This window comes from Callithrix jacchus, chromosome 15 (assembly GCF_049354715.1).
Source record: "Callithrix jacchus isolate 240 chromosome 15, calJac240_pri, whole genome shotgun sequence".
NCBI lineage: Eukaryota > Metazoa > Chordata > Mammalia > Primates > Cebidae > Callithrix > Callithrix jacchus.
This window is the reverse complement of record NC_133516.1, coordinates 19542888-19555977: the sequence shown is the minus strand read 5'-3', so window position 1 is coordinate 19555977 and position 13090 is coordinate 19542888. Positions and strand designations below refer to the sequence as shown.

The 13090-nt window shown below is 38.6% G+C and overlaps 1 protein-coding gene across 4 annotated transcripts in view; it reads right to left on the bottom strand.

Annotated features, from left to right (window-relative positions):
* Positions 1-13090, bottom strand: part of IL1RAP (interleukin 1 receptor accessory protein) — a 154538-nt gene that overhangs the window by 53501 nt on the left and 87947 nt on the right. For all 4 annotated transcript variants that reach the window (XR_004734374.3, XM_078350128.1, XM_008981394.5 and 1 more), the window contains exon 4: positions 9121-9307. Coding sequence is in view for 3 of the 4 variants with exons in the window: in XM_078350128.1 (XP_078206254.1) it covers positions 9121-9307 (187 nt within the window). In the remaining variant the exon portion in view is untranslated. The remainder of the gene's footprint in view (positions 1-9120; positions 9308-13090) is intronic.

Sequence of the window (13090 nt, the reverse complement as noted above, 5' to 3'; positions counted from 1 at the left end):
TCTAATAATGGCCAGTGTTGTAATTCCTCCCCTAACCCTGACTTAGCTCTCTTAAGATCCTATTTGGATAGAACAATGACCTTTAAAGGGAGAGAAATTACAATAAGCCCATGAATTAGTTGAGGAACAATTAAATGCTGGCCATACCGAACCATCAAACAGCCCTTGGAATTCACCCATTTTTACTATTCTCAAAAAATGTGGCAAATGGAGACTTTTGCATGACTTACAGGCTATCATTGATAATTTGCAACCTCTGGGGCCCCTTCAACAGGGGCTCCCTTCCCCACAGTGAATCCTCGAGATTGGCCTACAGTCATTATTGACTTAAAAGACTGCTTTTATACCATTCCCTTGCAGAACAAGACAGAGAAATATTTGCTTTTACAATACCAGCTATCAACAATGAAAGGCCTGCTCACCGATTTCCTTGGAAAGTACTTCTTCAAGGAATGAACAGTCCACAGTCCTACCATGTGTCAGTATCACGTAAATCAAGCTTTTCTTCCCCATTAGAAAAGCATTTCTTAATTGCAAGATTATCCATTGTATGGATGACATTTTACTAGCAGCCCCAATGGAGCCAGTTCTTTTAAGTTTATATGGCTCTGTCATAAGGAATACACAGTTAAGAGGTTTAATCAAAGCGTCTGAAAAAGTACAGATGTCCTCACCTCGGAAATATCTTGGATACATACTAACTTCCTGGTCAGTAGGACCTCAAAAGGTTAAATTGCATACTGACAATTACACACCTTAAATGATTATCAAAAATTACTGGGCAATATTAACTGGCTTCACCCCACCTTGGGCATAACTACTGACAAATTACCATACATGTTTTCTATCCTAAAGGGCAATACACCCCTGGACTCCTCCAGATATTTAACTTCTTCTACAAAAAGAGAAATCAAGAAAATAGAGCAAGCTATTTCTCAGAGGCAACTTAGAACCCATGATATTCAGTCCAACTGTTTGTTTTTCCTGCTAAACATTCCCCTACAGTATTAACAGGACAGATGGCTCCAGGGCTGTGCTTCCTAGAATGGGTGTTTTGCTCACATACCGGGACTATAACACCATCTCCCTATGTCCAGTTAATTAATAAAGTCAACTAAACAGGTGGCAAAGATGCAATCAATTATGAGGTTATGACCCTGATGTCATAAGAATACCCTTAAGTAAAAAAAGAATTGGAAGCAGTCCTGCCCCATCTCTAGACCTTTAGATAGCACTATCTGATTATGCGGGCCATATAGAACATGCCCTTCCCGCTGACAAACTACTCCAGTTCTTATCTCATACTCCTGTAGTTATGACTACAAAGGTAGTTCACTCCCTCATACCTAATGCTTTAATGCTTTTTCTGATGGCTCTGGTAAAAATGGATCAGTCGCTTTCTGGTGGGAACCACATAACTCTCTCACTGGATCTGGATTTACTAGCGCTCAGAGAACTGAGGTTGGAGCCCTAATATTGGCCCTAGAAACCTCTTCCACACAGCCCATCAATATTGTTAGCGACTCTGCTTGATCTGTTTATTTATTGCAGAACCTTGAAATAGCCCTCATTAAGTCCACTCTCAAGCCCACCTTGTATACACTTTTTCTTCCACTTCAGCAATTGTTGGGTTAACGTACACATCCTATTTTTATTACACACAGCCAGGCCCACAGCTCACTGCCTAGCCCACTAGTTCATGGCAATGATCAAGCAGACCTTCAGGATATGAAGTCACTGCTTGACCAAGCCACCCAATCACATGAATTTTTCCACGAAAATTGGAGAAACTTAACTAAGCAATTTCAACTTACCCAAAGACTAGCTAAACAAATTATCCTGCAATGCCCAGATTGCCAGCTCACAGGTACGCCCCTTCCTTCAACAGCTGTTAACCCTAAAGGACTAGAACCTAATCAGTTATGGCAAACAGATGTTATACACATCCCTGAATTTGGAAGATGAAGATATGTACATGTGTCCATTGATACCAGTTCCCACCTAATTAGCGCACATGCTCTTCCTGGAGAGTCCACCTGGTATGTCATTAAACATCTTCTCTTAACTTTTGTGTTTATGCGGCAACCCACAAAAATTAAAACTGACAATGGTCCGGCTTACTGGTTCACAAGTTCACAATTTTGTCACATATGGAATGTCCAACATTCCACAAGTATCCTGTACAACCCCAAGGACAGGCATAGTAGAATGTGTCCATTCCACTCTTAAGAAGATGCTCAAGAAACAAAAGGGGAAATATGGGTAAGGACCCTGCAACACTATTAGCCCACACCTTACTTACCCTTAATTTCTTAAATTTAGATAATAAATTTCAATCAGCTACAGAAAAGCACTTTGCTAAAACCTCCCAAGATATAGAATCCACAGTTTTATGGAAAGATGTAAATAGTAATGTATGCTGTGGTCCAAATGATTTGCTAATGTGGGGAAGAGGATATGCTTGTGTTCACACCCCCTCAGATCCTCTTTAGAGTCCAGTACGATGCACCAAACCTTCCCATGGCATGGCCAGGACCCAACCCGGTACTAGAAACGAAGGAAATGACCCTGCAGGAACTGCAGCCCTGGATGGTTCTGCTTCCTTGGATGACACAGGCCCTGGACATTACCTGGGGGATGTTGAGGAAGACAGCTCAGAAGGCCAAATAAATCCTACTCTGGACAAACACACCATTCACTCCAGATAATTTCTTTCTTGCTATGCTGTCTGTTGTACATTGCAACTCACATAGGGTATTGATCATTTTTATGCTCTCACTTTGCCTGCAACTCATATCTGCTACACTCTGTTGGGCTCATCTCTTAGCTCCACCTTTTTTCCGCCCTGTTACCTATGCAGACACACCCTTCCCAACCTCTGATAATGCCACCGTGTGGCTAGGAGGGATTGACGTACCTCCAGTAGGGTCCCTCATTAATGGCATATATTGGACTGAGGTGCCAGGTAACACTACATATCACTCCACAATCCTCCCACTTTGTATAAGTTGTGTAAGTTCTAACCCTTACTGTACACCTACCCAAACACAATTATGGCTACATCATGGCAAAGGAAATGCTTTAACATTCTTGGTTGCAGGTAGCCTCAAGCCTGGAAATGCAACCAATGCCACTTTCCCCAACATTCCTCTCTGTGCTAAAAAACAAAGCCGGGAAAGTAATGGATTACACTTTGGCTGGGAAGTGTGTCATGGGGGACAAGCCCATGTTAGGCAATTATAACATCATAGACTGGAGCCCCCACAGCCATTTGTGATCTAATCATACTGATTTCTGTGTCTATCCTGGCATCGATCACAGTTTCAGAGGCATATCCCATTCCCCTATGATTTGGGTTGATGAGGGATGAGATATCCCAGAATCCAAGTAGAGTCCATGCCACCCCAAAACACTTTATGGCACCTGGGACATCTTAGCACCCCCCCTTAAAACCTGGCATGGGATATAACATAATTCCAGTAATAAGTAGACTATGACCTTTATTCATAATCACACAGATCAGTGCCTGACTTGCACTACCCATCCATATGTTTTCCTTATGGGAACCAATATTTCCAGAATACCCCAAAACTCCATGTTTATAACCCAAGTGCAGGGACAGGATTGTTTTGCCTCATGCATCACTAATTGCAATATATCGAATTTAAAAATTACTAGCGTTATGATATTAAGGAGACAATCTGAGGCATTCCTACTAGTCAGTTTGACACGTGATTGGCAAGATTCCTCTGCTCTTGCCACCTTAGAACATGGCCTGTCCCAATTCAGACACAAAAGATTCATAGATATACTTACAGCCTTTATAGTCTTGGCCACAGTCATCCTAGCCACTGCTATTGCTGACTCAGTACCAACAGCTACCTTTGTGGATAACTTAGCCAGAAAAGTGTCCAATGAACTTCTCTTACAGCAGGGTATAGATCAAAAGATTCTTGCACGTCTATAAGCCCTTGAGGCTGCCTTGGAATATGTATGGGAGCCACAAAATACACTGGCATTCTGACAGCAATTAAATTTCAACTGGGAGCATAAGCATATCTGTGTTACCTTTCTATCTTGGAATCAATCAATACATAGTTGGGATGAGGTGAAACAACACCTCTGGGGAACCTTACATGATAATGTAACTCCAGATGAAAAGCAACTTAAAACTAAAATTCAAAAATCCTTAAACACCATAGATCTACATGCCCAACAAACAGCCATATGTAAGGATGTGCAAGAACATCTCTCATGGATAGACCCCCATTCCTGGGGGTCACTCCTTGATTGGAAAAAAAAATTACTGATTATACTCATGTTTGTCTCATGTTATTTACTAAGTCTGGATGCAAAGCCAGAAAATGAGCTGTAACTGCTACACCTGACAAACCTGTTGCTGTACACATCTGTACTCTTTAATCAACAGAACCTGATGCAAAAAACAGAAAGGGGGTAAATGTGGGATATTGGGCAGAGTGGTGGGAGAAATTATAGGGAAAGGACACAAACCTCGAAAGTCCAGAAGGTTCTGCAGAGCTTCAGGGATGAATAAGCTGAAGGCAGCTGTTCTACCCTGAGGCAGAGGGCAAGGAGTAGGTACAAGGAAGTTTAGGGGAATTTATCTTAAATGGGCTTGTTAACTCATGTTGTCCTAAAACCGAGCTTTACTCATCCATGCACATGACTGCTCCATGTAAAGGGCAACAATGTTAATCACCTGCAGATCATGTTTACTCCAGGCTTTTGGCATTATTACCGTACTGAATGAAAGCAAGCAGCTCCAGCTTATTGAGGCTGCTCACTCTCCAGCAGTCCCCTAGCTGCTCTCATGCAAAATCACTGCATCTGAGTACTCCTTTCATCTGTCGCTCAGCCAGAGTCTGCAGGACAGACTCAGCAATGGAACCAAGAAGTTTACATTTTGATAAGAATAGAAATTCTTCGTATTTACAAACTTATTTATATTAAATTATGAGGTCATTTGGGACTACACAGCTCTTGGCATATATTTTATTCATTATGGTGTCCCCCTAACCCCCTGGCATATTGCATTAATCACAGTTAATCTTCAGCTAGTATGCAGATATTCTTCAACTTATGATGAAAGTTATATGCCAATAAACCTATCATAAGTCAAAAATATGGTTAAGTCAAAAACGGATTTAATGCTGGCAACACAGCAGACAGTCCCCAACTTATGATGGTTCTATTTATGATTTTTTAACTTTATGATAATATGAAAGTGATAAACATTCAGTAGAAATCATAGCCCCATCATAAATCATAAGAAGCTACTTGACAAGCCATGAGGTTTTATCCTAATAAACATATCATCAAGTTGAAAAAACTTAAGTTGAGCCACGGTATATCAAGGACTATCTGTAGTCATAAATGAATGACTAAAAAAATAAAAGAAGTAAAAAATGATACTACAACAGGCACAAATAAACAGGAATACATTAGACAAAAATTATTTCCGGCTGGAGGGAACAAGGGACAATTAATAAAGGTGGTACAATTGGATCTGTTCTAAAGGGAGAAAGGCATTCCAGGCAGAAGGAACGCATGAGGAAAAAGGAGAGGGAAAAAATGGCAGGATGTATATGGGAATAACCTTGTCAAAATAGGTTCAAGATTAAAACCTCAATTGCAGGGTAAATAAACATTTTTTTTTTTAACTGGAAGGCATAGTACTTACACTTATTGATGTAAAACTGTTAACTATCATTTAGGCTTTTTACTATAAAAATTTACAATCAGAGAGAGGTCAATGAGCTACTGTATCTTTATTAGTCTGAGCAAGTATTAATAGAGACTATGTCCTATTTCATGTAGAGCTACTCTCTGCACCCCAAGATTATTTTGAAGCAAATCACAGACATCATATAATTTTATTTCTAAACAATGTTTCTTTGTCTCCAAAAATAAGACTCCTTCTGCAAGTATAACTACAGTACCATTATCAAGTTTAAAAAGTAATAATTTATTAGCAACGTTAGTATTCCATGTTCAAAATTCCCTGATATTTTCATAATTTGTTTTATGGTTGTTTCCAATGAAAAAGATCCACTGAAGTTGATTCATTGCAATTGATTGTTAAATCTCTTAAATCAGTTTCTTTCTCCATATCTCTTTACTCTTCATCCCTCCTTTTCTCCCTTCCTTCTCTCCTTCTGTCCCCCTTAGTCATTTTATTGTAAAGTAAAGCACATACCAAACAAACAAACAAACAAACAAAACAAAATAAAACACACACATTAACGAGTTACTACAAAGCAAAGGCCTTTGTAACCATCATTCAAGTCCAGGAACTTTGCCCACCCCTCTTGAAGGCCTTCTTCATGGTCCATGTCAATCACACCTCCTTTACTACTTTCCAAAGTAGTCACTGTCTATACTTATAAAGTAAAATCACTTTATTTATATATTTTTCACCTACATGTGCATGCTTAGATGCTATAGTTCTATCTACTTTTTAAATGTCTATGTTTCTTTTAATCTATACAGTCCCATTTGATGACATTCCTTTTCTTAAAATTTATCTTTTGAAGAACCCAGCATATCTGACCCACAGAGATTCACATACACTGGATTTTATTGATGACATATTCATGCTGCAGTTCAAGATATTTCTATGTTATTTACATATACCCTGCAAAATGACAGTGGGAACCAAAGGCTTGATCGAACTCAGGTTTAATTCATTTGGTAATATGAATCAATAGGTAATATTTTCTTCTTTTATCAGAAGAAACGTGTCTGGTGGTTTTTCATTTTGTGATGTTAGCAGTCTTTGATGCTTAAATGCTTAGATTTGTTAATACACTAAGAGTTGCAAGAAGATGATGCGCTAATTGTATCATTAAATTTTCACTTATTATTAGAAACACTTTGCAAAACACACTCCTTTACAACACTTCATTAACCAGTGTTAAGTGTCTTCTAGGAAAAGCAGAATGAGAACCTGATTGATCTCTTTTACCAGTTTTTAAGATAATAAACTGATTTCCTATCATCCAAATATCATTTATGAAATTTTGTGGAAATGTCATTCTGAACTTAAAAATTTCACGTGACTTCATAGGATTTAAACCATTGCAATTAGGTTCAAATTATTTAGGCTCAAATGGTTCATCCTTGGCCAACAGAAGACTCTTTGAGTTGACTCCTAATTATTAACAACTTAAGCAGAGACAGAATTGAAAATTTTCAGCTTTTGAAATTTACAACAAACTGTGTTTGTAGAATTTTTAATTTCTCTCTGGAGTTCTGCCAACTTTTGCTGCATATTTTTAAAGCACTGTTATTAAGCACATAAGTTTTTGTTATTTTTGTGTTTCCCTGATAGAGTGATTCTTTCATTATTATAAAATGTCATCTTTAGGGCTGGGCACGGTGGCTCAAGCCTGTAATCCCAGCACTTTGGGAGGCCGAGGCGGGTGGATCACGAGGTCAAGAAATCGAGACCATCCCAGTCGGCATGGTGAAACCCTGTCTCCACTAAAAATACAAAAAAATTAGCTGGGCATGCTGGCGTGTGCCTGTAATCCCGGCTACTCGGGAGGCTGAGGCGGGAGAATTGACTGAACCCAGGGGGCGGAGGTTGCGGTGAGCCGAGATCTCGCCATTGCACTCCAGCCTGGGTAACAAGAGCGAAACTCCGCCTCAAAAAAAAAAAAAAAAAAAAAGTTATCTTTATCTCTGGTAATCCTCACTGTCTGCTTTATCTGATATTCTTATGGCCATTCTAATTTTCTTATTGTATTTGCCATTTACTTACTTATTATTTTTAATTTTAATTTTTTTCTCCCTTTCACTTTCTATTAATCTTCTATTACTATTGTGTTTTATTCTGTTATCTTTCTCTTAGGTTAGCTTCATTCCTAAAATGCTTTATTTTCTTCTAAGTTTGTATGGAGTTATATAATATATATAATTTTTAGATGTTTGTAATTCTAATTATTCTTTCACATCTTGTAACATTTTAAAATGTCTTTTAGCTCATTTAGGAAATAATAAATTTTTCTGAATTTTAAAATATTAAAGGATTTTCTAAGTTCACCAAGTTATCTTTTCAAAACTATGATGTCTTGGTCTTAAGATGTCCTGGCTTTCTTCTCCTGTTCTATTTTCCTCCAGTCCTTCTCTTTCCTTCCTACATATTGTCCTCATCCAGTTTACTTTTGATTCTACTCTCTGTAGCTTCTCCTTAACGTGGCTGGTCATATTCCAGAATTGTGAGGAACTACAACTTTTCCCACCCCTTCAGTGCCTCATGTTTTAGGTCTCTCGTACCACCCTTTATTACAGAGCGAAATCTCTCCCAATTTCAGCTCCTGTACTCAAATTGGCTCATCACACTCTCCGGTAGGTACCTGTTGGCTCTTCTGGTGCTCTCCTGCTGTCAAGTCTGACAGACACCACACTACTTCCAGATGCTTCCTTCCTTACACACACTGATCCCATATGGGGTTAAGCTGTTGGTGGTTTGTCTCAGTTAACTTTATCAAAAGTGGTTCATGTTGATAACATGTCGCTGAGTTATGTTATAAATTCTGTCCATGGGGTTTTGGCTTTGGTGTATGTAGAAAGTTGAAGCAATTCAAAAACTATGTTGCTGCTACAATTGCTACCTTCCAACACTTTTATATTTTGGCTAAACACTTCCCAAATCCCTCAGATGTGGGAGAGGCCCTAGATGGACAGTGCCCACAAAAGAGGGCAAAGAAGAAAACACACATAAATGATAAAATGCAGTACTGACAAATCAAGGAGGTGAAATTCACCACATAAATTAACAGCTTATGACTTCATTAAGCAAGAACTAGAAGCGGGCAACATTTCTTAAAATGTATTTCACATGAAGTTAACGGAGATAAGGTCGTTTTGGTATTCTAGTTAGAGTAATTTCAAAAATAGTGGCCTGAGACAAAGTACTGTATACCACTTCCTTTAAAACGGTACAAAATGAAGATGTGGTAAAATATTTCCATAGAATTATCACGGAATAAATCAGATAATCCGAAGAGAAATACCTTTGCTTATACATACAACTCAGCCAGTAAGTACTGTCATTTAATATGCCGTTAGAATAAAATGTAATCTAATTTTCCTTACCATATACCAAGTGATGGTCGGTTTGACACTGGAAGGAAAATATCCATCTACGTTTGGACAAGTGATCTTCTGAATTCCATATTCTATATAAAGTTTTTGCACTGGGAGTTTCATGGGGGAATTGAAACAGCTGTCTCTTTGAACAACTTCCAAGGGAAATGCAACTTTGCTGCAATATGTGGTGTTCCTGAAAAAGAAACATACAATGAATGGGTAGTATTTGCATTTGATTTCACATAGCAACCACATTAAAATGAACTAAGTGAAGCAATGCTACATATTGAAACATCATTTATATATCTAAGTTCATGTAAGAGATAAAACGGAAGTGGAGGCATTTCCTACAGCAATTGACATCATAGAATAAAAAAGGCACCATTAATTAACTAATGTACTAAAGTATTTATGGTTTCAGATGTGATCCTAAATTTGTGTTTGTCAGTGTATATAAATAGTCATGTGTCACATTAGGACGTTTCAGTTAATGATGGATTACATATGTGATGGTGGCGTCATAAGATTATAACGGAGTTTAAAAATTCCTATTGTTTAGTGATCTCATTGTCATGGTAATGTCACAGGACAACATATTATTCATATGTTTATGGTGATGCTGGTATAAACAAACCTATGCACTGTCAGACAAATAAAAGTGTATAGTAATGTCCTAGGCTTTCGCATTCACTCACTACTCACTCCCCGACTCTCCCAGAGAAACTTCCAGTTCTACAAGCTCCATTCATAATAAGTGCCCTATACAGGTGTACCATTTTTTCCTCTTTTATGTTATATTTTAACTGTGTCTTTTCTATATTTAGATAGCTTAGGTACACAAATTCTTACCACTGTGTTATAACTGCCTATAGTATTCAGTACCACAACATGCTACACAGGTTTGTAGCCTGGGAGTAACAGACTACACCATACAGCCTAAGTGTGGAGTAGACTCTTCCATCCAGGTTCATATAACTATAGTCTATGATGGTCATGCGATGACAAAAATCAGCTAACAAAACATTTCTCAAAACACATCCCCTGTTCTGCTGTTCAACGTAGCAAAATATAACTGGGTATATATGTAACACTTAAAACATTCTCAATAATACTGGGTGCAGGTAAGGCAGAGGCATGAATGGCATATTTATGCAGAGTCAATACTGGTATAAGCAACCAGGCTCACGCCTATAATCCCAGCACTTTGGGAGGCTGAGGCGGGTGGATCACGAAGTCAAGAGATCGAGACCATTCTGGTCAACATGGTGAAACCCCGTCTCTACTAAAAATACAAAAATTAGCTGGGCATGGAGGCTTGCACCTATAGTCCCAGCTACTCGGGAGGTTGAGGCAGGAGAATTGCCTGAACCCAGGAGGCGGAGGTTGTGGTGAGCCGAGATCGCGCCATTGCACTCCAGCCTGGGTAACAAGAACAAAACTCCGTCTCAAAAAAAAAAAAAAAAAAGCAACTTTGGGGAAAAAAAACATGTTTATAGGATCATAAAAAAACCTTAGTTTTTGCCCTAGCAATATTACATCTGGATATTGTGTCACATAATAGAACGATAGAAAAGGGGGAATAGAGACAGCACATAGTCAAAGATGCCCATCCAGAGACATATCAGCAAGAAAAAACATTAAAAGCCATAGAAAAATGTGACAAATGGAATATTATAAAGAAAACTGTAGTACAATCATTCAAAGTTGTGAGAACATATACAAACAATCAGGCATGAAGGAAAAAACAAACACATTCAACTCCTTAGGATTACTGGGGAATTGCATTTGCCCTATAATGATCACACTGTTTGTTCAGTCTGCCTGGAGGGCTTACTTCCCTCAGCCCCTCCATATCACAGGCAGGCCTTCTCTGTTATATTCTCCCACCTCATATCTGAATTAGGTCTGTCCTTTATGGAGCACCTGGACAAATTGATTCAATTTGTTATAGTTCAAAATTAGATTTTTTTATAGATATGTATTTATATCCTCTGTAAAATATAAATCCTACAAGACTATTTTTTTCTTATATTAATTGCATCTAGTATAGGGTCTTAACTTTCAGTAACTGCTTAATAAATATTTATTATTAAATAAATGGAATGAATGTAAAGCTTGTGTCTACAGACAGAAAAACATAAAAAACATAAAAAAACAAAAACAACTGATTTTTTTAGGGTGATGGGATAAGGAGTCTGTGTCTGCCCATTTTTGTGACCTTTGTTTACAGTACCAAAATGACTCATGAATGCAGACTAAATATAGTGGAAGGATAGGGGGTGCATTCTCAAAGATGGAGGGAGGGGCGTGAAAGATGACTTGTGCTAATACTGGGAAGGTGGCAAGGGGGAGTGGCAGGCATGACCCTTACCTACAAATAACAAAAGGTCTGCCACAGGGAAAATGGATTCTTTTTTTTTTTTTTTTTTTTTTTTTTTGAGACGGAGTTTCACTCTTGTTACCCAGGCTGGAGTGCAATGGCGTGATCTCGGCTCACCGCAACCTCCGCCTTCTGGGTTCAAGCAATTCTCCTGCCTCAGCATCCCGAGTAGCTGGGATTACAGGCACACACCACCATGCCCAGCTAATTTTTTGTATTTTTAGTAGAGACGGGGTTTCACCATGTTGACCAGGATGGTCTCGATCTCTTGACCTCGTGATCCACCCACCTCGGCCTCCCAAAGTGCTGGGATTACAGGCTTGAGCCACCGCGCCCAGCCAGGAAATAGATTATATAGGTGAAAGTTAGAGAAGGCAAATGTAAGTTTAAAATAACAATATATGTTCTGATTTTTTTAAAAATGGAAAGAACAGTAGTTATTGACTCAGCTTCCAAAGTTGAACAGTATTGGGGTAAGAATATAAATAAAATACTGAAAGATGAAACTGACTTTATGGTCTTAAAGACATTCAGGCCTACGATTCTACCTGGTTCAGTTTAAGGTCATTCTCGGCTTAGACATTTCCTTGGTGAAATAGGAAACTTTGCAGCGCTCCTACCTGACGATTTTAATTCTAGATTCACTTGAGGAACATGGAAGATAGAGATGTAAACTGAAGAGGTACCAATCTGGAAGTTGATAAATAACATTAAATATATATGCAGGACTTAACATCCATGCAGCCCTACTTCCATAGTGTAAAAGAAGATTAGAAAAATTTGTGGAAGAGCTACAAGCAAGTAGTAAGTAATTAGGAAAAAATCAATACTGGTACCGATGCACTAAAATGCACAGCAGAGACCATAGTAAAACAGAAAGCTCCTGATGACTTCCCACTGGAAAATGTCAACAGATGAACAATTACCTAAGATGAAAATGAGCTCAACAAGCATGCATGCCAGCTGTCTTACTATGTGGATGTAGATACCGCAGCTCTCAGACATGGACAGGACTTGCCTAGGGTCACCCGCTAAGTAGTGGCAGAGTAGAAGTGATGGCCTATTTTCTGTCTTCTCCTAATGCCCTTTCCACTATAATCTGCTTTAACTTCTACCGAGTTGTATTAGAACCTAAATTATGAGAACATGAGGATCCTCAGAAACCCATATACCAGTCTAAAATCCACTCCAATAAAACTGAAGTTTCCTATGAGAGCCTCAGAAGGGCCTTCAGAGGTTATAGACATTTCCCCTCATCCCCCAACCCGGAAGAACACAGAAGTCCAAAGGCTTTTCTGTGATAGAAAGGAGGTTCTTTTTCACATAATCATAACTTAGCTTACATTTACCAAAGCAGAGTAATAGTTTTCCATCAGGGAATAGTTACTCTTCATGAGAGCAAAAACATCTGTGATTGTTTATTGTTATGGACTGAATTGTGTCACCCCACCCCAACGTATATGCTAAAGTCCTAACTCACAGTATATTAGAATGTGACTGTATTTAAAAACAGAAAATTTAAAGACATAACTGAGCTAAAATGAGGTCATAAGGGTGGTCTCTAATCCCATGTGACTAGCATCCTTATTAGAAGAT